General features: G+C 39.5%; 2 protein-coding genes across 4 annotated transcripts in view; both read right to left on the reverse strand.

Moving 5' to 3' along the window:
* TSNAX (translin associated factor X) overlaps positions 1 to 27,134 on the reverse strand; it is a 110,175-nt gene that overhangs the window by 76,087 nt on the left and 6,954 nt on the right. For 2 of the 3 annotated variants that reach the window (XM_082423026.1, XM_082423027.1), the window contains one exon: positions 22,909 to 22,959. The exons of the other annotated variant lie outside the window; for it this stretch is intronic. In XM_082423026.1, coding sequence (XP_082279152.1) covers positions 22,909 to 22,951 — 43 coding nt within the window. In that variant the 5' untranslated portion in view covers positions 22,952 to 22,959. Of the gene's footprint in view, positions 1 to 22,908; positions 22,960 to 27,134 lie in introns of those variants that run through there. 3 annotated transcript variants of the gene reach the window in all.
* Positions 16,332 to 27,134, reverse strand: part of LOC309642077 (uncharacterized protein) — a gene marked incomplete at its 5' end in the record, with an annotated part of 32,649 nt that continues 21,846 nt past the window's right edge. The window contains one exon of the mRNA XM_082423037.1: positions 16,332 to 19,885. The remainder of the gene's footprint in view (positions 19,886 to 27,134) is intronic.

Genomic DNA, 27,134 nt, shown 5'->3' on the forward strand with positions numbered 1-27,134 from the left:
TCATACGGTCATCTTTGCCTGATGCAGTGATTTAAACTTCATAAATCTTCATCTCTTTAAGATAAGAACCACCAGTCTCAGATTTCCTCTCTACCCCTCCCTTACTTCTGTCCAAGAAAGGAAACGGTGTGGCTTGCTGTGCCTTGTGGCCACAAGGGAAAAGCTTCCTCAGAAATGTGCTCTTTCCTGTGGCCTCGGTGGTGAAGACAGTGTCCTCCTGGTCACACTGTCCTCAGAGCAGCCTGGGGTGACGTCCACAGTTAGTGTAACGTGCACATGGGGCTCTCAGCTGTGTGAAGCTAGTGGAGCTTCCCGTGTAACTGGGCCTTACTGATATTGATGATCCTTCTGCATCCTTAATCTGTCTTCCTTTATGCTCTGGCCCAGGTGGTCCTCCCCTCAGCTATGGCTATTTTCTGCATACTAGGCCCCCGTACCTCCCAGCTCAGCCATGTGCCATGTACTCTATCAAGGGCTTGCAGGAACTCCTGGGCCAGCCCAAGCCATGCAGGAACTGAAGCTAGCTAGGGAAAGTTAACGTTCTCACACCTGGCAGAATGGTTACCATCAAAAAGACCACAAATAACAAGTGACGGCAGGGATGTGGAGAAAAGGGAACTCTTGAGCACTGTTGGTGGGAATGTAAATTGGTGCAGCCCCCATGGGAAACAGTCTGGAGGTTCCTCAAAAAATTAAAAATAGAACTACCATATGATCCAGCAGTTCTCCTTCTAAATATTTATTGAGAGAAATGAAAGCACTGACTTGGAAAGATATTAGCACTTCCATGTTCGTTGCAGCATTATTTACAATAGCCCAGACATGGAAACAACCTAAGTATCCACCAAAGGATGAATGGATGAAGAAAATGTCATATATATAGATATATATACATATATATCTATATATATATATATACGCCATGGAATATTATTTGGCCATAAAAAATATGGATATCCTGCCATTTGTGACAACATAGGTGGATCTTGAGGATGTTGAGGATGTTGTGCTAAGGGAAATATGTCAGACAGAAAAAGACAAGGGCTGATGATTTTAGTTATGTGTGATGTCTTTTAAAAAAAAAAACCAAAAAAACCAAGCTCATAGATAGAACAGATTAGTCGTTGCTAGAGGTGGGGCTTTGGTCTGTGGGAAAATGGGTGAAGGGGGTTGAAAGATACAAATGTCCATTTATAATATAATAAGTCCTTGGGATTTAATGTACAGCATGGTGACTACAGTTAGTAATACTGTATAGGGCATTTGAAAGTTGCTAAGAGAGTGGATCTTGGAACGTCTCATAACAAGAAAAAAAATTTGTAACTCTACGTGGTGATACATGTTGACTAGATTTGTTGTGGTCATCATTTCACAATATATACATAGAGTGAATCATTATGTTGTACACCTGAAACTAACACAATGTTATATGTCAATTATATCTCAATTTAAATAAAGACCTATTTGACTGTTAAGCTGACCTTGACTTTAGTCCATTTGATTTTGCACATCCTCATTTCATACATTGTATATTCTCATCCCCAAACTGCTTTTAAAATTCCACCTTCCGGACTTCCCTGGCAGCGCAGTGGTTAAGAATCTGCCTGCCAATGCAGGGGACAAGGGTCCGAGCCCTGGTCCGGGAAGATCCCACATGCCGCGGAGCAACTAAGCCCATGTGCCACAACTACTGAGCCTGCGCTCTAGAGCCCATGAGCCACATCTACTGAGCCACGCACCACAACTACTGAAGCCCACGCGTCTAGATCCCGTGCTCCGCAACAAGACAAGCCGCTGCAATGACAAGCCCGCGCACGGCAATGAAGAGTAGCCCCTGCTCACTGCAACTAGAAAAAGCCCTCATGCAGCAACGAAGACCCAACGCAGCCAAAAATAAATAAAATTTAAAAATTAAAAAAAAAACTGCATTAAAAATAAATTCCCGTTTAGGACTTTTGCATATCAGCTGACAAATGAATACTTTGATTCAAAACTTGGTGGAGCTGTCTGCCTACCAACAGTTCTATTTTGTAATTTCTCAATCTTAGTTGTGTAATAACTAAGTTGTATAATTATTTAAATATTTGCTTGCATAGTGTTCTATTTCATAAGAATGTGAGAAAATGGAAAAATGAAAATGCAGATTCTAGAGCTAAACTGAGGCTCACAAACTTAATACAGTTGAGAAGAATGTAGAAATCAGGTAAGCTGTTGGTCATAACTTTATAAATGTTCTACAGGTCTCTTTCAAAAGCAAAAATTAGGTCCCAAAATGAGAGTGATGAAACTTGTCTCTCAGAAGGTAAAATGCTTTTGCTTTCTTATAGCTACTAACATACCCACTTTAAGACAAGTTTTACATGTGGCTTATGTATTAGTTTTCTGGAGCTGTTATAACAAAGTACCACAAAACACAACAACAGAAACTTATTTATTGTCTTACTGTTTTGGAGGCCAGAGTCCAAAATCAAGTTGTCAGCAGGGCCATACTCCTTCTGAAGACTCAAGGGAACAAGGGAAGAATCCTTCCCTGCCTGTTTCGTTGATTCCGGTGCCTGCTGGTAATCTTTGGTTCCTCATCTTGAAGCTGCGCCACTCCAATCTGCCTCCATCCTTATCTGGCCTTCTTCCTGGCGTGTCTTCACATCATCTTCTTATAAGGACACTAGTCATTGGAATCAGGGCCCACCCTAATCCAGGATGACTTCATTTTAACTAATTACATGTCCAAAGACCCTAATGCTAAGTAAGGTCACATTTTGAGGTTCCAAGTGGGAAAAAAAAAAGAAAATTCTCGAACCAAATAATGTGGAAGTAATTCTGTTTAGGAATCAGAGGCTTATTTCATCTAACAGTTAAATGTTCTCATATGCTTCCCAAGACGTTATTTGGTTTCTAAAATTATATATAATTGCATATATTTTCTTCCCATCACGCTAAACAAATAATGAGCAATTCTTAAACAACAATACTTAGACAATACTTAACTTTCCAACAATTAAACAGTTGGATGGGCAGAAAATTATTAAATTGAGACCCTCGCATGTCTTAATATAGTCCTAGGAAGAACAAATGAGCCTTGGAGATTGAGCATATGGAAGCAGGGAAAAGAGGAAAAAGACACAAAAGGTGACAGATAATTTGCCTTGACTGTATAAACCTGCAAAACTGTTGATGAAGAGTATAGCAGCCCAACCTAGCACGCTAGTTCATGCTCTCTCCTTAATCAGATACTATACGTTCTACACTTTCAATGTTGAAATTCACTTTCATTATTTTCAAATGTGTGAAACTACTACTCTGTTAAGACAACTGCAGGTCTTACCTTCCATTTAAGTATGGAACTTCTATGGCAGGGCTTCTTCATCACATTAGGGTCATGGACCTCTTTGATAATTGATAATCTGATAGTTGAGGCATGTTATGGTGTTTCTCCCAAGAAAAATGCAAATACTACACTCATACTGTGTGTGCTGTTGTAGGTAATTTATGAACTGTCTGAAATCCACTCATGGATCCCAGGTTAAGTTCCATGCTCTATTATTTTTTATTCCTTGGAAACTCAATCTTAATAGACTTCTGCAAATGGAACATCTTTTGTATTTGTCCACCAAGCATCCTGTTCCTTGTTCTGGTATATTTATGGAGCACTTTACAGTTTAAAAACATGCATATAAAATTGATAAAATCTACAATGTACTTTGTAAGCATCATCATGTATATTTTTACTCAGGGAAGCTTTGATAAAATGTATTTATTAAGCACCTACTTTTTGCCAACTCAGACTATGTTACTGAATTTTAAGAACATAGTTCTCATGTTCTTGTGGTGTACCACCATGCATAAATAGAAGCTTAAGGGCTTCCCTGGTGGTGCAGTGGTTGAGAATCTGCCTGCCAACGCAGGGGACATGGGTTCGAGCCCCGCTCTGGGAAGATCCCATATGCCACGGAGCAACTAGGCCCGAGAGCCACAATTACTGAGCCTGCGCGTCTGGAGCCTGTGCTCCGCAACAAGAGAGGCCGCGATAATGAGAGGCCCGCGCACCGCGATGAAGAGTGGCCCCCACTTGCTGCAACTAGAGAAAGCCCTCGCACAGAAACAAAGACCCAACACACCCATAAATAATAAATAAATAAATTAAAAAAAAAAAAGTAGAGGAATAAAAAAAAAAAAAAAAAAAAGAAAGAAGTGTCCATATTAAAAAAAAAAAAGAAGCTTAAAATGGTTTTTGGGTTGTTCACAGAGACATCATTTATAAGAGAGAAAAAGTGGAAACCAACTAAATGTCTTGTCTGTTGTTACAAAAGAATGATTAACCTATTGAATGAGATATGTTGCAATCATTAAAAATTATGATTATCGTGAGTTTATAATTACATGGAAAAGAGTTTAATAAAAATGTGTCTCATTTGATAAGCAACAAAAAAAGAAGACTACAGATTTCCTCTTTCTGTTAGGATGTACAAAGTCACAAGAGACCATCATTCTTACCTTAACAACTAAAACAAGATAGATAGGCTATAAAATAATATTTTAAAAACTCATCAGGGGGACTTCCCTGGTGGCACAGTGGTTAAGAATCCACCTGTCAATGCAGGGGACATGGGTTTGATCCCTAGTCCGGGAAGATCCCACATGCTGCGGAGCAACTAAGCGCATGCGCCACAACTACTGAGCCTGCACTCTAGAGCCCACGAGCCACAACTACTGAGCCTGAGTGTTGCAGCTATGGAAGCCCACACGCCTAGAGCCCGTACTCCGCAACAAGAGAAGCCACCACAATGAGAAGCCCACGCACTGTGATGAAGAGTAGCCCCTGCTCGCTGCAACTAGAGAAAGCCCGCGTGCAGCAACGAAGACCCAACACAACCAATAAATAAATAAATAAATAAATAAATAAAACTCATCAGGGGACTTCCCTGGTGGTGCAGTGGTTAAGAATCCACCTGTCAATGCAGGGGACATGGGTTCCATCCCTGGTCCGCGAAAATCCCACATGCCGTGGAGCAACTGGGCCCATGTGTCACAACTACTGAGCCTGTGCACTGGAGCCCACAAACCACAACTACTGAGTCTGAGTGCCACAGCTACTGAAGCCCACACGCCTAGAGCCCGTGTTCCGCAACAAGAGAAGCCACCGCAATGAGAAGCCTGCTCACCACAATGAAGAGTAACCCCCGCCCCCCGCTCACTGCAACTAGAGAAAGCCCATGTGCAGCAACAAAGACCCAACGCAGACAAAAAAAAAAAAACTCATCAGAAAACTACGGATTTTCAGTGAACTGAAAAAACCTAAATAAACTAAAATTCAGAAAGCAATGAGTCCTTCACAGAAGAGAAAATGTTCCTAGCTGCTCTTCTCCCTGTGAAATGCTGCAAAGAGGGCTCTGCCTTATCTGGTGGCAAGGAGAAGCCAACCAAAACTTTAACAAGTTTAACAACATAGGTGGTTGGGTGTGACAGATCAGAATTCAGAAGAGCTCCAGTCACATAGCAAGTTTGTACCCACTCACCAACTCTTTCAATAAGTCTTCACAGAATACTGGAGAGCAATATGCCAATGGCTGGGGCAGGATAAGAGGCCTGAGACACATCCATTTTCAGGTGTGCAGGGCCTCTCCTAAGTGCAAGACAGATGCCCTTAGAATAAGAAGGCAGATCAGGAGAGCTGACAGAAGTCTAACCTAAATGCCTATGGCTTTCAGTTCCAAATGCTGGGGAAGGAGAAAAAGAACTGAGAGAAACTCTGCTCAAACAATCTGAGTTTCCACAGAATAGAAGGCAACTGTACCCCACAGACTGGTAAAAGTACAGCAGGACAGACAGAGATCTCCTGAGTTGTAGAAATCTGGAGCCAGTACTGGAGAACAAAGAGAACTCCTCAATAACCCCAAAAGTTGTCAACCAAGTTATAAAGCAGAAAAGCATCACCAATAGTTTAAAGAACTGATAGCTCAGCTGTAAAGTACAAAGAGATCTCTGAAAACTTGCCATTGCTCAGATCTTTCACCCTGCAGAGCAGAAAGTCCTAATTCCACCATCAAAATATTTAGAAACGATGTTGAACTAAATCCAGCTAAAAATACAACAAAGTCCAAACCAAGGTCAACTATTGAACAAATTGACTCAGCCCCCAACTCTAGTGGCCTGACACAAAAAGGGCATGCACCTTTCTAGAGGAAAATATTTACTTTATCCTTTACTGTTTTTATATCAATACATATCATTCAGTATGCAATCAAAAATTACAAAACACATGAAGAAGCAATAAAATGAGATCCATGGAAAGGAAAGAAAAGAAATAGTCAATAGAAACAGACCCAAAGATGGCCTGAAGTTGGAATGATCAGACAAGAACTTATAATAGCTGTGTTAAAACGCTATAGGGTCTAGTAGAAAAGGTGAACAATATGCATGCAAAGATACAGAAATTTAGCAGAGGCATAAAATCTATTACAAAAAGAACCTCATGGAAAAGTTAGAAATAAAAAGTTCAGTATCAGAAAAGAATAATTCACTAGATAGGATTAATAGCAAACCAGATATAGCAGGAAAAGGAGAATCAATGAACTCGAATATGAGACAACAGAAAGCATCTAAGCTGAGAAAAGACAGTGAGAGGGGAAAAAAAACCACAAAACCTGAGTGTCCAATATCTGTGGAACAATACCCAATGGTTTAATATATAGGTAATTGAAGTCTCAGAAAGAAAGGAGAGACAGAATGGAGAAGAAATATATGAAGAGATAATGACTAAGAATGTCCTGAAATTTGATGAAAGACATCAATTCATAAATCCAAGAAGTTAAAGATACCTCAAAGAAAAAAAAACTAGGCATATCATAATCAAAAGTTTAAAGCAAAGATAAATAGCAAATATAAAATCAGTTAGAGAGGGAAAAAAAAAAAAGAAACAAAATCAGTTAGAGAAAAAAAGGCACATTAAATACAGGAAACAATAGCAAATAGATGAAAATAAAAGTTAAAATGCTAAAGAAATAAACTTAATCTAGAATTCTATATCCAGTGAAAATATCCTACAAAACCAAGGCAAAATAAAGACATTTTCAGACTGACAACAGCAGAGAGAATTTATCCTCAGAGACCTGCGCTACAAGTTTTTCAGTCTGAAGGAAAATGATGCCAGATGAAGCTCAATATATGCAGGAAGGAATGGTGGGTAAATATGCATTTAAAAAAAAAACTTAAAAAAATCTTCACCTTTTAAATATATTTATTTAAATTTTTCTTTTAAAAATTATTGATGTTTTAAAACAAAATGTAAAGTAATAATGCATTGTAGGGTTTATGGTATATGTAGAAGGAAAATATAAGATAATAAGAGAACAAAGAGTGGATGTGGGTAAATTAAAATGTACAGTTATAAGGTTCTTATACTATCTATACAGTTGAATATTATTTGAAGATAGACTAGGGTAACTGAAAAATACTTATTAAAATCTCTAGAGCACCTTCTAAAAATAACACAAAGTTGGATATAACACTAAAAAGTGAATAGATGAGGCAAAATAAAATACTGAAATTAACACATGATCACACACACAAAAAGGAAGGACAGGAGGAATGGAGACCCAAAGAACGAATGGGAAAATAAAAGCCAACTAACAAGACAGGATACTTAAACCCAACCATATCAATAATTACATTCAATGTAAATGGAATATACACTTCATTCACAGGCAGAGATTACGCACATCCCCAGTGGTTGATGTTGGCTGCCATCAGCAACCTCTCTCGGTCCAGTAGCTGGAACACTTACGCATGGCCTCCCTGTGTGGCTTGGGGTTCCTCACTCATGGCACTGAAATTCAAGGGTGCACATCCCAAACAGAAAGAGAGAGCTAGAGGGGACCTGCATATCCTTTTATGACTTAACTTTGGAGGTCTTATTTCCGAGGTCATTACAAGGAATCACCACATTCAAGGGTAAAAGGCCTTCCATTTCTTAACTGGGGGAGAGGCAAGTTTCTGGAAGAGCTTGTAGGACTGGAAATACTGTTGCAGTCATTTTTGGAAAGACAAAAATCTGTCACAGGCTCCATTTGATGAGGTAGTGACTTGGTTATTTTTCAGGTTCCAAGCCATTACTAGGCATCTCTCTTCAATTACAGGTAGGCCAGATGGTCAGTTATCTCCATGATCAGAGGTGGACAGGATCCTCTAACATTCGTAGGGAGTGGGCTAAAGGGGATATTTTGATCACTCTTCCTAAATGAAGTAGCACCAAGGCCTAGATATGAAGCAGTTTTTGTCAGAGAGATTAGGGCTTGGCAAATTATTACTTGAGGGCCAAATCCAGCCCGCAACATGTTTTTGTAAATAAAATTCTATTGGAACACAGCCACCCCTATTTGTTTATATAATATCCCTGGCTGTTTTCACATTACAATGGCAGACTTGAGTTGTTGCAACAGAGACCTACAATATTTCCTATATGGCCTTTACAGCAAAAGATTTCTGACCCCTGAGATGGAGTACTCATACCTCATCATAGGAACAGGTGGATGTACTTTCCTGTCTCAGGATCTCGGGATCTGAAAGGAGATTTTCTCAGTCTCCTTCAGTCTCATCTGTTTGATTAAGATGCACAGGGGGCGGGGCTGGTAGGACGCTCTACTTTTAAGAGGTGGGAGGATGGTGGACATCTTGGCCACCAAGTGTATTAATGACGCTAAACGCACCACAGATCGGAGGTAGATGTCTATACAGATATTTCTTAAGAAGATCTCAGACTAGGTGGAGTCTTATCCACAGACTCCAGATCACTTCTTGTCCCATCTATTTACTAAGAGTAGATGGCAGAGTCAATGGAACAGCCTTTATTGGGGTTGGGGTAGTCTGACACAGGAATGAATCAAAGAATCACCTCAGAAGACTTCTCTGTGGGGGGGATTGGATGATCAGGTCTTCCGGATCACTGCTTTTCAAGCATACGTATTTCTGGGTTTCTCCTTCTATCTTATGCTGATTACTTTTTTTGTCTCCAGTAAAGGCTCTTTCCGTAGCATAAACAGGGAGTCAGTTGTCATGGGCTCTCCCTTAATAACAGCAAGTTCATGGAAATAGGTATTCATGGAAACTGTTTTATGAAAGCGTCCTCCACGTCTTGAATTCTCTGCCTGTAAATATTTGTTTCCTCTATGTTGACAATTTCTGTCCAGTCCTTACATTCTTCTTAAATCAATTTGTTTTAAAGAATGTCCATCTGCTCAGGGAGTTCTCTAAGAGCCTCTATTTTTAGGACTTTGTATTTATTTTCCAGTTGTGCTTTTGTTAAGTGCAGTGATCAAAAGATGTTACAACTTTTTGTTGTTGTTCTCCCTCTTCATGCCCAGCTCACACTTTATCACTCATTTTTTTTTTTTTAAACCAACAATCCCTGATTTTTTTTTTTTTTTTAGAAATTCCTTTATTTTAATTTTGTTTATTTATTTATTTATTTTTGGCTGTGTTGGGTCTTCGTTTCTGTGCAAGGGCTTTCTCTAGTTGTGGCAAGTGGGGGCCACTCTTCATCGCGGTGCACGGGCCTCTCACTATCGCGGCCTCTCTTGTTGCAGAGCACAGGCTCCAGACGCGCAGGCTCAGTAATTGTGGCTCACGGGCCCAGTTGCTCCGCGGCATGTGGGATCTTCCCAGACCAGGGCTCGAACCCGTGTGCCCTGCATTGGCAGGCAGATTCTCAACCACTGTGCCACCAGGGAAGCCCCATCACTCATTTTTGATTGTAGATGGTCTCTACCATTTTCAACTAATACTGATGTAGTTTTGCAATAGGGAAGAACAAATCTGACTCCATATTAGATCTGTTCCTTTTTACTTTAACCTTTGGTGCTCTGTTGCCTGTGCTTAGTCATACTGGCTCTGCACCTTTTGTAAAAGAATGTTGCCCGTAGCCTGAAATATACAGGATAGCTTTCCTCAGGGCTCTGACCTTTAAGAGTCCCTTCATATAGAGAAAAAAAGTTGCAGAACAGAGAATAACATTTGTTGGAGGTGTACAGGAACATCATGACCTGACCTACATGCACAGCTGCAAGAACAAAGGATTCGGACCCCAAGAAGTTTGCAATAACTAACCACGCTCCTCCCTCACCTTGCCTTTAAAAGTGCTTTGCTGAAACCCTTCAAGGAGTTTGGGGTTTGGGGGGCATGAACCACCCATCTCCTTGCTTGGCCCTGCAATAAACCTTTGTCTGCTCCAAACTCCGACGTTTCAGTATTGTTTGGCCTCACTGTGTGTCAGGCACGCAACCTTGCATTCGGTAACAATTTTGGCAAAGCTAGTCTAGGAATCTGTGCCCATGGCAGGTCAACAGGTCAACCCCTTTGCTGAGTGCCCCAGCAGCTGCCAGAGCTCATTTTGCTCTGGGGACCTCGGAGGGGCCGGCCCCCGAGGCACCGGCAGCCCCACAGCATGAGGCTGCTTGGAGCCACGAAACGTTCAGAGCTGCAGTCTACATTTGGAGTCGCTTAGGGGTAAGGAGCTCTAGCTTCAGCAGATGGGGAATTCTCTCCACTCCATTTGGGCTCATCACCTTGTGGCCAGTGAGCCACTCTGGGTGTGTTCTCCTTCGAGAGCTGGGCCACTCTATTTGGAGGCCTCCGTCTGGGAGTGGAAGTGGAAGTTTTAGACTACACCTCCTCGGATTTTCTGTCTGTGCAATCGTAGCTTATTTGTTGTTTGTGGGTTTTGTATGTACTGTATATTTGTTGTTTGTATGTGTGTGTGTATCAGTACTTGCACTGGCCAGTTGAGATGTCTTTGGCAAATAACGGGGCTCGCGTGTGACCACACCAGGGTATCCTTCCCTGTTGCATTGGGTTTTGCCTGTGGTGGAGCATTGGTTGGGATTTTCCCTTTTGGTCTCGCCCTGGTCATGCATTCAGCTTCATCTCTGATGGGGCACTGGTTGGGGTTCTCCCCGTTTGGACTGACAGGGCATTGGTTTGGAATCTCCCTTTTGGGGCTAGGGAACTGTGACTCTGAGAGACGGATGTAAGTTGTTGTTTGCTCGATATTTGATAACATGGGTCGTGAATAATTAAGTATGGACAATCAGAGTTCTGTCTCGTCCTATAGTCCCCCTCGGGTGTATTTTGCAAAACTGGGAGATCTTCATCTATGCTCCCATAAATGAAAGAAAATGATGTTTTTACTGTAACACTGTGTGACCTCAGTACTCCCTGAGATCTGGAAAACAATAGCTCCCAATGCTCTGCTATTATATCAAAGTGGGCCTTTTGCATTTGCTTTGGATTTTACCTTGGAGGGGTGTGTGTGTGTATGTGTGTGTGTGTGTGTGTGTCTCAGTACCTGAGTCCAAATCCTATTCTCTCTTCCTGGTTTTGCTGAAAGTGAGGCATGTGAATGTGAACGAATTTTATATATATATATATATATATATATAATTGTCTATTGCTGTTATTTCTTTAGACTGAAGTGGATATTTGGGAACTAAAAAAAATAAGGAAGTTTCTTTAAAAGAAACTCAGGTGGAAAAACTGTGGGAACTCTGGTTCTGTCTGCCTTTATGTGGGAATTGACTTGTACTTCTAGGTATAGGGGAAGTTGGACAGAGCAGATTTCAGGTTCACATGATGTGGGAAATATTCAATACTGAATCATCTGCTGCTGAAGCTAGCTTAAGCTTGTTGGTTTGATTAATATAGACATTTGTCAGCAAGGAAAATAACTTAATATGATGAAACTTTAAGTAAATGCAAATGAGATAAGAGCTTTTAGGTAAACTCTATAGGAATAATTATGTTTTGAAAATGTCTATCTAAAACAGTCTCTCCAGATTTTGGTAACTTGAAACTAAACTAGGTTGAATGGTGAGAATTCATTGACCATCTGGGTCATTTCAAACAGGATAAAATATTAGAACATTAGTTGCTGGGGAGATCTAAGTTTACCTACCTTTGCCTTCTTAGGAGAGTAAAACTAAAGCATACGTTTACAATCAGGAAATGCTGGTATGACAAACAGTTCACAATTACTTGCCTCTTGGTTTTCACTAGAAATTAAGGTTTTTGAGAGGTGAGGATTTTAATTTAAATATGTAATTAAAGCTACTAAAATAATAAAGGAAACATTTCAGTACACAGTAGGAGAGTAGGATGTATGTTTTGAGTAAAAAAAGGAGTTTTGTGTACGGTCAGTCTGAGATTAGATTAAACTTAATTAGGTAAATGGGGTTTGTTATGAAAAGTAGGCTGCTGCAGGACTAGATTTGGTTCTTCTCTGCTAAGAGCACAAGTTTACTTAAAATGCTGCTTTTGATAACAGATTGTGTGAACTTCCTTGCCTTTAAGTGATCTGTATTTGTTTTTAAATATTCACAATGACCTATGATTCTATCTGACCAAATGTTTTTAAAGCTTTTTGATATTTTTGACAAACTTTCTATCAAATTCTAATTAAAGTCCTTTTGACTTCAGCTAAATTTGGGTTGCTTCAGAGGGCCCCTGAGGCATCTCAGAGAAATATTAGACTAACTAGAATTTTTTGGTATGTTGAATTACATGGGAAGCATTGTCAAATGAGTGATAAGCCTTCTCAGAATATACTACATGGATAAATGTTATTAATATAGACAGTCTAGAAAGTTTCCAAAATTTGGATATGTCTTAGTATAATGTCATAATTCTAGTTGTTATCTTAACATACTGTATGTCACAGCAACTTGATTGAGCTTCTTTGTCAAAACATTGTAATCGGATCTTTAACCTTGCCTTTTTAAGTCTTGTATAGACAGCTAAACTGATGCTTTGCAAAACTGCTGCATCTTCAAGAAGACTCATAAAAAGGACTTTTTTTGATAAGTACAATTTTCATTTACATCGTAAAGCTGAACTGGGTAAGATGTTTAAAAAGTCTAATGAAAACTCTGATTTCATAAAATTGTTGATAAAAAGGACTAATTACATAGGATTGACTAAACTGATGAGTATGGTTATAATTTTTTGGTTTCGTCTGAAATATTGTTGGCTTTTAATCTATGTATTCTGATTTAACTGTTTACCAAATGTTTGTCTATCAATATTGAAAGTTATTGTTTTACTTCTAACCACACTGTTGCCCCTACTGTTTAGGATAGGGAGAAAATTCTCTAATGGGGTTGCCACAGAGCATAACTACTCATGATGTGTAACACCACTTGCTTTAAGTCTGTTGCTAAAAGCATATGTACATCTGCTTTGGCCATTGAGGAGGGGAATACATTTGAAAATCAAAATGGAGTAGCTGTGGTTCAGACATCCAAGGTAAAACTAGGTGGCCATTGTGGACCTGATTTCAGACAAGTTTCTGTATTGCTGAGAACTTTAGTTTTCTGAGCTGTGTCATACTCGGATGCCACCAGCCACTCTCAAAGCAGTGTCTGCTGGCAGCTGGTAGCTATAACGTTATGACCTCACGGTCTCCTCTTGTAGGTATTAAATTTTTAGACAATAAAATTGCTTTAGACCAGATGTTAGCAGAAAAAAAAGGAGACATGTAGTGGCCAACAGCTCCTGTTATGTATATGTTAATACCACATCAGAAGTTAAAACCTACTTTTGTAGACAACTGGCTACCTGGCTACAAGTCTCCCCAAAATGCCAGGTCCAGACTGGTTTTCAGGTTTATTCTCCTGAATACCTCAGGGAATGAGGTCTTAATCTTACCAGACTTGAATCCAGGACTTGGAACTTGGGAATATTTCCAACTCAGTGTCCATTCCGCAAATCAAGGTAGGGCTATGCCCCATTTCAGCAAGAAGTAGCCAGAGCAGTTGTTGCCCAATTCCCTGAATGATTTGGGTAAGGATGAGACAGGATTGGAGATTGAAACTGAGTTCCCCAAAAACTGAATTCCTCTGTCAAGTTTGTGATTAACCTCTCTATACAAAACATTATTCCCCTTCTTGTCCAACACCTGTTCTCCTCAAGATTGAGGAGTATCAAAGAAAAGGGGGGAAATGTATTAGGGAAATCTGACTCCATATTAGATTTGTTCCTTTATACTTTAACCTTTGGTGCTCTGTTGCTGGCTCTGCACCTTTTGTAAAACAATGTTGCCTATAGCCTGAAATATACAGGATAGCCTCATCTCAGGGCTCCAACCTTTAAGAGTCCATTCATATAGAGATAAACAGGTGCAGAACAGAGAGTAACATTTGTCTTATTGGAGGTTTACAGGAACATTGTGACCTGACCTACATGGGCCCCTGTAAGCACAAAGGATTCAGACACCAAGAAGTTTTCTTTTTTTTTTTTCTTAATGCATGTTCAACTTAAATTTTTTACTGTGAAATAAAGCATACCCACAAAATAATGCAAGAAAACATTTACATGCACCTTAGAAGCAATAATAAAACAAGCACCATGGAGCCACCAGCCTGGTGGATGCAGCACTGACCCGGGGCCCCTGTGGTCCCCCCTTAGCAAGGAGAGTATCAAGTGATAACTTTTCTCCTTCTTTTTTCTTCTATCTAAACACACTGGGTAATCCTTCAATAAACAGATTAACTACAGGGTTCAGTGGTAGGAGAGAGACACTCCAGTAGCTCCAAGCACACCAAGCACTCAGTCTGTGGTTCCTAAACACCCTTCCCCACTAGAAGGAACCGGGGGGAAATGACCGATTCCAGGGCTGAGGCAGGGAAAGTACAAGCTGAGCCTGAGTCTAGTTAATGGCAGATAGAGAATGCCAAAACAACAAAAATGACAGGACTCTGTCAAAGAGCCGGTCAAATTTGGGACAAGGACTAAGTAATGACCGTAAGGGATAACACCTTGAATTAAAAAAAAAAAAAAGAATCCATGAAACCACTGACTCTAAAAATAAGTCTTGCACATGTAAATAAGGAGAGGGAAGAGGGGAGAAAAGAGGGCTCGGCCCAAGAGGAGCGCCAGCAGATAAACGTGAAAGGGATGCATGAACGACAAAGACCACCGTTTCAGACCCCATGTAGTAAATCCTCAGTGCGCAGACACCAAGAAGTTTGCAACAACTAACCATGCCCCTCCCTCACTTTGCCTTTAAAAGTGCTTTGCTGGGCTTCCCTGGTGGCACAGTGGTGGAGAGTCTGCCTGCCAATGCAGGGAACACGGGTTCGAGCCCTGGTCTGGGAAAAAGCCTACATGCCACGGAGCAGCTGGGCCCGTGAGCCACAATTACTGAGCCTGCGCGTCTGGAGCCTGTGCTCCACAGCAGGAGAGGCCGCGACAGTGAGAGGCCCACGCACCGCGATGAAGAGTGGCCCCCGCTTGCCACAACTGGAGAAAGCCCTCGCACAGAAACGAAGACCCAACACAGTCAAAAATAAATAAATAAATAAATAAATAAATAAATAAATAAATAAATTTATTTAAAAAAAAAAGTGCTTTGCTGAAACCCTTCGAGGAGTTCAGGGTTTTGGGGGCATGAGCCCACATCTTGCATGGTCCTGCAATAAACCTTTCTCTGCTCCAGACTCCGATGTCTTGGTATTATTTGACCTCACTGTGCGTTGGGCACATGAACTCGTGTTCGGTAACAGTTTTTGCATACAGGACATAAATCATCTCTTTTCTGATCTCTTAGCACCTCATTCCAAAGATCTACCTGTTGTCCATTCACTAATTTACACCTTTCATTTTCTCTTTTGTTATATTGTATTTGCCACCTGATTCAGAATGAAGATCTGGCTATTTCAGTTGCATGATGCAATGATTAAAATGCTTAGTTTCATTTTCCTTGTACACAAGAGTCCTTCTGTGTCTTTCTGAGACTTCTGAATTACTTAGGTTTGTCCTTCTGGAAAGTTCTGAACTCCAGGCTGCTGCTTCCTCCTCCGTGCTCCTCTCCAGGCTTGTATTTCTTCTTCAGTAGGAAGCAGGACTTTAAACTTTACCTTCACTTCATTGCCTCTACTTCATTGGGGATATTTATATATACATATATATATATATTTTTTAATTATTTTATTTTTTATTTTTGGCTGCGTTGGGTCTTCGTTGCTGCGCGCGGGCTTTCTCTAGTTGTGGCGAGCGGGGGCTACTCTTCGTTGTGGTGCGCGGGCTTCTCATTGTCGTGGCTTCTCTTGTTGTGCAGCACGGGCTCTAGGCGCGCAGGCTTCAGTAGTTGTGGCACGTGGGCTCAGTAGTTGTGGCTCGCGGGCCCTAGAGCTCAGGCTCAGTAGTTGTGGCGCACGGGCTTAGTTGCTCCACGGCATGTGGGATCTTCCCAGGTCAGGGCTCAAACCCGTGTCCCTTGCATTGGCAGGCAGATTCTTAACCACTGTGTCACCAGGGAAGCCCTATTTTTTTATATTTTTGAAAAAATTTTAGAGTTCCTTTTAGAGTTTGAGTTGAGTTCCATGGAAGTTTGTCACTTACCTGTGTTCCTGAACTATGAAACTATGAACTAGTAATATCTGGGTTAAGGAATGGTTTCTCTTGATAAATACATTTTATAAGTACTTATAACATTTGTATAGATTTCTATCTTTTCAATATTTTATCCCACTTCTTTACATAATATTCTTTTGTTTTCTCTGTCTTCTTCAAGCCCAAGGATTATACCTTTAATCCCAATCCCTCCATTAGAGATATTTGTATTTTTGTCTATTGGTTTCTCCAAATATTTGTTTACTCTTAACAGTTCATCTTTTTAAAATTTGTTTGTCTCTAGAATTTTAATCAAACCCCCAGATCTTGCCTTTCAAATATTCTGGAGTTTCAAAATTTTTTTCACTACATCCAGTATGTTTGTCTTTAAAGAACTGAAGTTCTTGTCCAGGTTATTTCCCACATTGCTGGCTAGAATTTCTCCCTGGACAAAATGTAACCTTGGCCCTATGGTGTGTAGCATGACTTTAATCAGAAGGAATGTTGAGAATCAGTATATTTCTTGACCTGACTTACAGTCAATTTGTCAACATGAGATGTCTTATTATAAGCAATGGTTTCATGGGACTACTTTTTCTTTACCCTTGTACAGGCAGAATAATCAGGTTATTGATTATTCTGAGTTGATTGATTTTCTCTATCTATGAATTTCTTCAAGCCCTCATGACATGCGTAGTAGAATTCTATGTTAGGCTCCTTAGTAAAGCTGAATATTTTTGTTTTCCATGGAGTCCTCATTTTTTACTGCATAGAAACTCTTATTTAAGTAATGAATATCTCTCTGTCTCTGTCTTTGTCTCCCAGACAGAAGAAAAAGTGAAGGGAATCCCAGGCAGAAGAAAGAATGTAACCAAAGACACAGGCATGAGGGAACTGCACTTATCTGTGGAAGAACTCATATGGGTAAAATGGGAGAGGTGGCAGGAGCTGGGGCTGGAAAAGCGGAGCGGAGCCAGTGTGTGGAGGGTCCAATATGGTCCCCCAAGGAGTCTGACTTATCATGCTGAATGGGGAAGCATCTAAGTTTGTTTGTTTGTTTCAACACAGGAGCAGGGACTTCCCTGGTGGTCCAGTGGTAAAGAATCCGCCTTCCGATGCAGGGGACATGGGTTTGATCCCTTGTCAGGGAACTACGATCCCACATGCCATTGGCAACTAAGCCCACACGCCACAACTAGTGAGCCTGCGTGTCGCAAACTACAGAGCCCACGTGTCCTGGAGCCCACGCGCCACACCTAGAGAAGAGAAAACCCGCACGCCACAACTAGAGAGAAGCCTGTGCACCACAACGAAGATCCCACGTACCGCATTGAAAGATCCTGCGTGCCTCAACGAAGATCCTGAGTGCTGCAACGAAGACCCGATGCAGCCAAAAATAAATAAAATCAATCAATCAATCTTAAAACAAACAAATAAACAACCCCCCCCACACACACAGGAGCAGTACGTGGTTTCCATGTTGGGAAAGATAATTCTCAACTAGTGGTCTTGGAAGGTGGATTGACAGTCGGGATAGGTATTGGCAGCAGGGAGACCAGTCAGGAGATGGCTACAATAATCTAGGGAGAGCTGGGGAAGGTGAGTTGTGTCTCAGCTCACGGCATCCCTGAAACACTGAAGGAAAAGCTCCAGTGATCTGCAAGAGTGACCCAACCTGGCACACCAGTGAGAAGGAGGGCTGGCATGGGAAAGAACTGGATTTGGATGGAACTCTTGGTAGCCTGACTAGCGCCTGACTAGTCCTTCAAGACACGATCCTGACTGGATTCGATCTTTCTGGCCTTCCTGCCTGAGCCAGAGTACACTTGGATTTCGTGACTACCCTGCACTGTTTCTTAAATCAGTATTACATTCCTGTTCCCCTTGTGGATTAACTGGAGCTATGAATGCCTTCCCAGTTTCTGCCTGTGCAGTCCAGACACTGGACCCAGTACAAGTGGTGATGGGGACACTCAGGAGGCTGACTTGAGGACCCTTTCATGAATATTCATGACTGGTTAGGGCTTACTTGGCAACTAAACAGATGTGGAGAGATAAACAGTAAGAAAAAGAAGCCAGTGGTGACTCTGATGTGTCCATCTCAGACAACTGCATGATTAGCAAAGACTTGAAATGAAAGAGTAGGCTGGGGTGAAAGCTATTTTAAACTTTTGGAGTTCGAAGTGCCGGGAGGACATGAAGGTAGCTCTCTGGCAGACAGCTGGAAGCACTGATAGTGTCTTCTCCATTTGGAATTCTTCACCTGCAGCCAAATGCCCACAGGTCACGTCAGACAGTATGTAAAAGCCTAGCCAGAAGCTTCCTGGTTAAAATACTTAAAAAGAGTGTGTTGCACCTTGTTTTTCTGTTATGGTCTTTCCAGCACTTCAACCCTTAATTTATACTCCAACTTTTCCTGGTATCTCCTTGGTTTTCTTGCTTAGCATTATCAGATTCTAACGTGCCATAATTATATTTACCTTTTTTCATTGTCTTTCTCACTGTGTGCTACATACAAGTGAGGATTATTTTTCTGTTTTATTCACTATTGTACCCCTAGTGACTAGAACAGCATCTCACATATGCTAGGCACACAAAAAATACCTTTTGAATAAATGAAAGAAAAAGTAAATAACTTTTTAAAAAATATTTAAAAAAACTTTTTAAAAAACATTTCACGTATATTCAAACCTTATATCCATTAGCAAGTAGGCCTACATGAGTGGAATTATAAAAAAGTATTATATTTGTAAATATGTTTATCAAAATGACTATCCACTCTACTGATTCCAGATCTAATTACACTGGAATAATTAATTGCTTTATGTCCTACTTAGAAATTTCTCAAAATTATAGCATTAGGATATTGATATTATCTCCTAAACTATAAAATGATGTTTAATTTGCTTCTTCATGTAAGTTAAACATAATTAGAATGCTTAGTGGGCCAGAAAGCAATTTTGTTTGATGAAGCTAGTCTTTCTCTTTTAGTATTAGATTCACTTAATATAAAATGACATTATATTTATAGATCATTTAAATTTTATATGGATTACCTTTACAAAATATTTCTAAAATACAGTCATTTCATTGTTACAGTGTTACTCATGGATTAGTTAAGATCCACTTGAGGAAGTCTATTATTTCTACTTCCCTCTGAAATAGCTAAAGTGTTCATAAAACTTAACTCATCAGAGAGCATGAGAGATGTCATACAGATCTTGATGGCATAAACATTCCTGAAGAGTTCTGAAGTATTTTGATCATTTTGAAAATAAATTTAAAATCCAATTAATAAAGAAGTGATTTTCTAAAATGTATGCAACATTAAGTAGCAAAGGAAATTCCTTAGAAATTTCATTTTAAACACTTTGTTCAAGAAGTAAGTCTTCTCTGCAGCAATGAATTTCTCACCATCTTCACTTGTTTATTATATTCAGGTGATTGGTATTAATTTGTCTCTTCCTTCTTTTTGCATCTTCATTTTGAAGTCTGATTGGAATTCGTTCTGTACAGAAAATAATTTAATTTTCATTGAGGCCTTTTCAGACTATGTACATCTGCAAAAAATATCAAAGGAATGATCCAGAGCACCAGCTACTACAAAGGAAGGATCTTTGTTGGAAACTTGAGTAAGAAAGCAACCAAAGTTATTAATCATTTTCTCAATCCTTTCCACATCCCTGCCAGTGATTCCTAGGATACAATACTAATAATATTTCCTCTGACATAGGCATTACGATAACGAAAGCTCCCTTTACATAGTAACATTGACTCAATCGGGAGTCAAGTGCTGAGAAATATTTTTAGAGGCCATTGTTTGCAAAAGATGCCTTCTTACATTTTTTGGAACTGCCATGCATAAGCAAAACTTGATCAACAGAAAAGAAATTGTGATGGACATTCTGCAAGGTCCCAGTGGTTCTGACAGCAAAAGAAAAGAAAGGGTCTAGTGAAAAAGCAATTTGCAGATGGATACATAAGAGTATAATATCATTTCTGTGAAAAAAATTCCAATACACAAGACTACACCCTTCTATTACGTACACAGAATGGTGATTGTAGAAAGTATGTGGGTAGCAGTTTCCAGAAGGGTGCTGGATTTCACTTGGTATTCTTTTTTTTTTTTTAAATTAATTAATCTATTTATTTTCGTCTGTGTTGGGTCTTCATTTCTGTGCGAGGGCTTTCTCCAGTTGCGGCGAGCTGGGGCCACTCTTCATCGCGGTGCGCGGGCCTCTCACTGTCACGGCCTCTCTTGTTGCGGAGCACAGGCTCCAGACACGCAGGCTCAGTAGTTGTGGCGCACGGACCCAGTTGCTCCGTGGCACGTGGGATCCTCCCAGACCAGGGCTCGAACATTCTCAACCACTGCGCCACCAGGGAAGCCCACTTGGTATTCTTTCAATGTATGGCCCTGAGATTATATATAATTACTCATGGAATAAAATGTAGAGAAAGACTACACATGATTATAGAAGAAAAGATAAAATGGGTCAAAAACTCAACTCAAAACAAATTTTTGAAGGTGGCTCTAAGGAATTAGTTTGGAAAGGTAGTGGAGTGTAAACGTGCTCTACAGAGCCCTTTTAACTAGCTGTGTAAATTGTCTCTTTTAACTTTTACAACAAGATTAAGGCAGGTAGTATTTGCTCTTTACAGATGGGCAAACTGAGACTCAGGAAGGTGTCTCACTTTCAAATCTCACATACATATTAAGGGAGTTTGAATTTGAATTAGGTTCTTTCTCCAAAATCCATCCTTCTCCCAGTGCAACAGATTGCTTCCAGTAACTTTGTCAATTTTCTTCTGTGACCACCTACTAACATCTTTTGTTTTTAAGTCCTTTAATCCTTTTATTATTTGAACACAGTTATTCTATTACAAACAAACGATTATATTATTGCTTGGTTCTTTTAGATCAAAACAAATGTATTTAACAAATGTTTTACACAGTTATTGTAGAATCACTGCAGAATAAGAAAAGATTAAAGAAGGAGAAAACTCTACATGTCATACCATTTAAAGGTAGTCACTGTTAACATTTTGGTAAACATCCCATTGCAGTACTGTTTTATACTTAGCTTTTACGAATTACTCATTCGGGGGACTTCCCTGGTGGTGCAGTGGTTAAGCATCTGCTTGCCAATGCAGGGGACATGGGTTCGAGCCTTGGTCCGGGAAGATCCCACATGCCGCGGAACAACTAAGCCCGTGTGCCACAATTACTGGGTCTGTGCTCTAGAGCCCGCAAGCCACAACTACTGAGCCCACATGCTACAACTACTGAAGCCCACGTGCCTACAGCCCAGGCTCCACAGCAAGAGAAGCCACCGCAGTGAGAAGCCCCTGCACCACAATGAAGAGTAACCCCCACTCGCCGCAACTAGAGAAAGCCCGCGTGCAGCAACGAAGACCCAACGCAGGCAAAAATAAATAATTAAAAAAAAAAAGAATTACTCATTCAGGACTTCCCTGGTGGTGCAGTGGTTAAGAGTCACCTGCCAAAGAAGGGGACACGGGTTCGATCCCTGGTCTGGGAAGATCCCACATGCCGCGGAGCAACTAAGCCCATGTGCCACAACTACTGAGCCTGCACTCTAGAGCCCGCAAGCCACAGCTACTGAAGCCCACGTGCCTAGAGCTCGTGCTCCACAACAAGAGAAGCCACCGCAATGAGAAGTCCACGCACCGCAACAAAGAGTAGCCCACGCTCGCCGCAACTAGAGAAAGCCCACACGCAGCAACCAAACCCAATGAAGCCAAAAATAAATAAATAAATAAATTTATTTTTTAAAAAAAGAATTACTCATTCAACAAGTATTAATTGAATGCTGAAATGTGTTATTATATAACAATGTGTTGTAAACATTTTCCCATCATTAAATATCTTCTATGGTCACACTTGTTGCACTGTAAAATTTTAAGATCGATCTCTATCCTTTTGCGTATTTCATGGAGGATACAAGCTAATATTTTTGTATTTAATAAGAAACTCCAGAGAAATTAAATGTTAGTGATAGAGTCTCTAAGTTTTCTACAGAACCAAGTGTCATAACATTTGTAATTTGTTTTATCTGCTTTGAAGCCATTTCGTTTGGGTTGCTATATGCTGGAGGTTGGCAAATTATGGCCTGAGGGTCAAACCTGACCCACTGTCCGTTTTTGTGATACAGTTTATAGGAACACAGCCACATTCATTTAGTTACTTGTCTTTTGCTGTTTTGTGCTACAACAGTAGAGTTAGTGGCCCACAGAAAGAGTATGGCCCCCCAAAGCCTAAAATATTTAATATCTGGGCCTTTACAGAAAAGGTCTGCTGACGCCTGATACATACTACAATGTTGATTCCTGCTCAAAGCTCCTCTGGCCCATATGCTCACAAGTCACCATATTTTGGTACTAGAGACGCGATTCCAAATAGAGCATCCAGGTCTAGAACATAATGTCAGATGCCCGAATCAGAATCTGTCTACACAGCCTCCCCCAAATCCATAAAATCAACAAAATGCAAATAAAACCATACATTACCCAGCCTGCAGCATAAGTAGGAGACAGGGAACAACTCAAACATCAAATTACCTGTAAGAAGAGAAATAAATACCAAATTCCAATAGAACTCCTGCTCCTACAAGCCTATGGAGGCTAAGAGTAGGGGGACAGTGGCTTAAACAACTCCATTTAAAAGAAAAGAGGGGAGCAAAGGACTTAAAGCATTGACCAAAATCACCCCAGGAAGAAAACGTTCCACATTGAGTGTTAGCACTCAGGTCTGGGAGGTGATCGTTCATAGTCCTGGATACATGGAAGACGCTTGAAGGTGATGGGGCTGGAAGCAGCTGCCTCCAATCAGGACTTGTCCTGCGGGGTGTCAGTGAACAGAGAGGGGGTGGGGCGTCCTGGAGACACCACAGCGAGGGGAAAAGAGAAAGTTAAATCAAGGATCCTAAACAATAGGACACACCAACACTTTCACTCTCCAACACTACCGTAAACTCATTTATTTAAAAGAAACTGTATGTCTATATCCTGGCTGAATTGGGCATTCATATTATGTGTTAAATGCCCAGGAATAGCAAAAAATTAAAACAACTCCATACAAAGCAACTATAAGAACACAAAAACAAAACAAACAAACCAAGAATCATACTTTTAGCTGATGAAAACTCTCTCCCCCAAACCACCCACCAAGTAGTATACTGTGACACAAAATTCTATGAATTATATATTCTCAAATAAGCATGTAAAGATAATTTTGTAAAACACCACTTAGAATCATAAATTCAAATACTAAGAAGAAATATGGACCTCCTGCCACAAAAAAACAAATAAAACAAAACAAAAAACAGTAAGAAATGCAACAAGAATTGATCGAACTCAGCAAAGTAATTGAAGAAAAAAGCATAAGGTCTAAAAAATGAAGGACTACAAAGTGCCCAAGGAAGAAGGAATTCAAATAAAGACCTAATAATAAACAATGAAGAAAGTGAGTAAAACAACAAGGGGATGAAACTGAGATAAAGATATTTTAAAAGGGATTAGAGAGAATATGATGGGAATGGAAAACAGACACACACAAAATCAACATACACATAACTGGAATCTCTGAAGAAAAGAAATGAAACAAGGGAATAAAACTAGTGTTTAAAAAAAAAAAACTTTCCAAAAGTGAGAAAACGTTAATATAAATACTGAAAGGGCTCACCACATACATGGGAAAAATGACCTGTTATGATGAACTCTGAGGTATAACTTAGAAAAATCAACAATGAAATATTCCCAATGTTTAAAATGCAATTAAAAGTTACTGTACACTAGAAACTAACACAACACTGTAAACAAACTATACTTCAATAAAAAAAATTTTTTAATTACTAAACCTGCAAAGAAGCAGAGAAATGTAATCCATAAACAAAGAAAAATTAATCCACTTGCAACAGACCCAGAAACGGTGTGGAATTAGCAGAGAAATCCTTTATTTATTTTTTTATTTTATTGAAGTATAGTTGATTTACAATGTTGTGTTAGTTCCAGATGTACAGCAGAATATATATATTCTTTTTCAGAGTCTTTTCCCTTATAGGTCATTACAAAATATTGAGTAGGTCAATATTTATTTATACAGTAGGTCCTTGTTGGTTATCTATTTTATATATAGTAGTGTGTATATGTAATCCCAAACTCCTTATTTATCCCCCCTCCCCTTTCCCCTTTGGTAACCATAAGTTTGTTTTCTATGAGCAGACAAATCCTTTAAAACACCTTTTATGAAAACACTCAAGGAGGTAAAGAAAAATACAGATGTACTGAGGGGAGAAATAGAAGATATAGAAAGAAAAGGCCAAATGGAAATTCCAGACCTGAAAAAGATGATGTAACCAAAATGAAAAAAATCACTGGATGGGATTATCAGAAGACTAGACACTGGAAAAAAAAAAAAAGATCATGTGCCTAAAGATACAGCAAAAGAAATGCTTTCAAGTGAAAGCACAGAGGGGACAAAAAGACTGAGGGGGAAAAAACAAAAGAACTTCACTTCAGTGATCTATGGGACAATATTAAGTTGTCTAATATATGTATAATTTGAATCTCAGGAAAGTGGGGGCAGAAAACTCTTTGAAGAAACAATAGGTAGAATGTTTTCTGACTTGATGAAAACTATAAACATACACATCCAGGAAGCTCAATGAAGTTAATCAGAATTAAAACAAAGAAGACAACACCAAGTCATGTTACTGTCAAATCACTGAAAACTAGTGAAAAAGAGAAACGTTTAAAAGCATTCAGAAAATAAAACACGTTAGAAGTGGACCAAAGGTAATAAATACCAAAGACAATTTTCAGAAACAGTAGAGCCAGAACACAATGGAAGGACAACTTTGTTTGGCTAGAAGAAAACCCCTCAACTTAGAGTTCTATATCCAGCAAACATATTTTTCTCTTTTTTTTTTAATATTTATTTTTTTATTTGGCTGCACCAGGTCTTAGTTGCGGTATGTGGGATCTAGTTACCCGACCAGGGATCGAACCCGGGCCCCCTGCGTTGGGAGCATGGAGTCTTAACCACTGGACCACCAGGAAAGTCCAAAAATAATTCTCAAAATAAAGGCAAAATAAAGATTTTTCAGGCAAACAAATGGTGGGAGAATTATTATCATTATTTTTTGGCCAGCCAGACTTGTACTAAAGAAGTATATGCAAGTTCATTGTGCTTAAGGAAAATTATGGCAGAAAAACACCACTCTACCAAAGAAGAACAGGAGAGAGAAAGTGAAGGGGCAGAAGAGGGTAAGGAAGAGAAGGAGAAAGAAGGTGGAGGAGGAGGGGAAGCAGAAGCAAGAGCAGGAAATCAAGAAGAGAAACAGAACAAGCAGAAGCAGAAGAAGCCTCCTGTAAATAAGACGGCCATGTGCATATGTTTATGTATTTTCTATACCTGCTCTCACATTACAATAGCAGATTTGAGTAGCTGTGACAGAGACCAGTTTACTATCTGGTTGTTGATGGAAAATGTTTGCTGACCCATAGTCTATATATTTCAGCTAAATGGTAGAGACTACCAGATTGAATATAAAAGCAAGATCCAACTATATACTATCTCCAAGAAATGTGCTTAAAACATAGAGACGTAAGTAAAAGAATGAAAATAATATACCATACAAACACTAATTGTAAGATAAAGTGGCTATATTAATATCAAAGTAAGCTTTGGGAAAGGTATAATTAGCAGGAATAAAGGGGGACATTTCCTAATGATAAAAAGATCAATTCAGTAAGAAGGCATACAATTTCAATTGTGTATTTAACAGAGCATTAAAATATAAAAAAGCAAAACCTCACAGAACAGAGAGAACAAGAAAAACCCATAACTATAGCAGGAGATTTCAACATCCTTTCTCAACAACTGATAGTACACAGAAAATAAGTAAGAATACAGAAGATTTAAACATTATCAACCAACTTGACCTAACTGACATCTGTAGAACACTTGACTCAGCAACAGCAGAAAATACATTCTTTTTAAGCATACAAAGACCATTCACCAGAATAAACCATAGGCTGGGTCATAAAATAAGCCTCCAAAATTGACAGAGGATTGAAATCATAGAGAATATGTTCTCTGATCAAAATGGACTAAATTAGAATTCAATGGAAGAAAGACATCTGGAAATTCCAAATATTTGAAAATTAAGTAACACATTTCTAAATAAGCCATAGGTCAAAGAAGAAATCACAAGAGATATTAGTGCAAAACATATTTTACTGAATGAAAATAAAACACAACATATTAACACATATGGATTGCAGCTAATGTAATGTTTACAAGGAATTTATACCTTTAAGTGTATGAAGTGTAGTATATCTAAGGCTAGCTAGCAATTGCATATATTTTCTTGGTTGACATGTTACTAGAGACTGCTTTACCTGGAAACAACTAAAACCAGTATTTTCTCAATAACTCCATGTCACTATTACATATGCAGCTCATTTTGTATAATTTTAAATCCTGTTCCTGTTTTTTAAAAGTCAGATGTCCAAAGTGCTTAGAAAAGAAGAAAGGTCTAAAATCATTGACTCAAGTTTCTACCTTAACAAACAGAAAAAGACAGCAAATTAAATCCAGAGTGAATTGAAAAAGGAAATTATTCACATAATAGCCAAAATCAATAGAACAGACAACAATAAAGAAAATCAATGAAAACAAAATTGCTTTTCTAAGAGAAACAAAACTGACAAGTCCTGAAACTTATATACTA

The sequence above is a fragment of the Balaenoptera physalus genome, assembly GCF_965194825.1.
Source record: "Balaenoptera physalus genome assembly, chromosome: 14".
In the NCBI taxonomy this organism is placed as follows: Eukaryota; Metazoa; Chordata; class Mammalia; order Artiodactyla; family Balaenopteridae; genus Balaenoptera; species Balaenoptera physalus.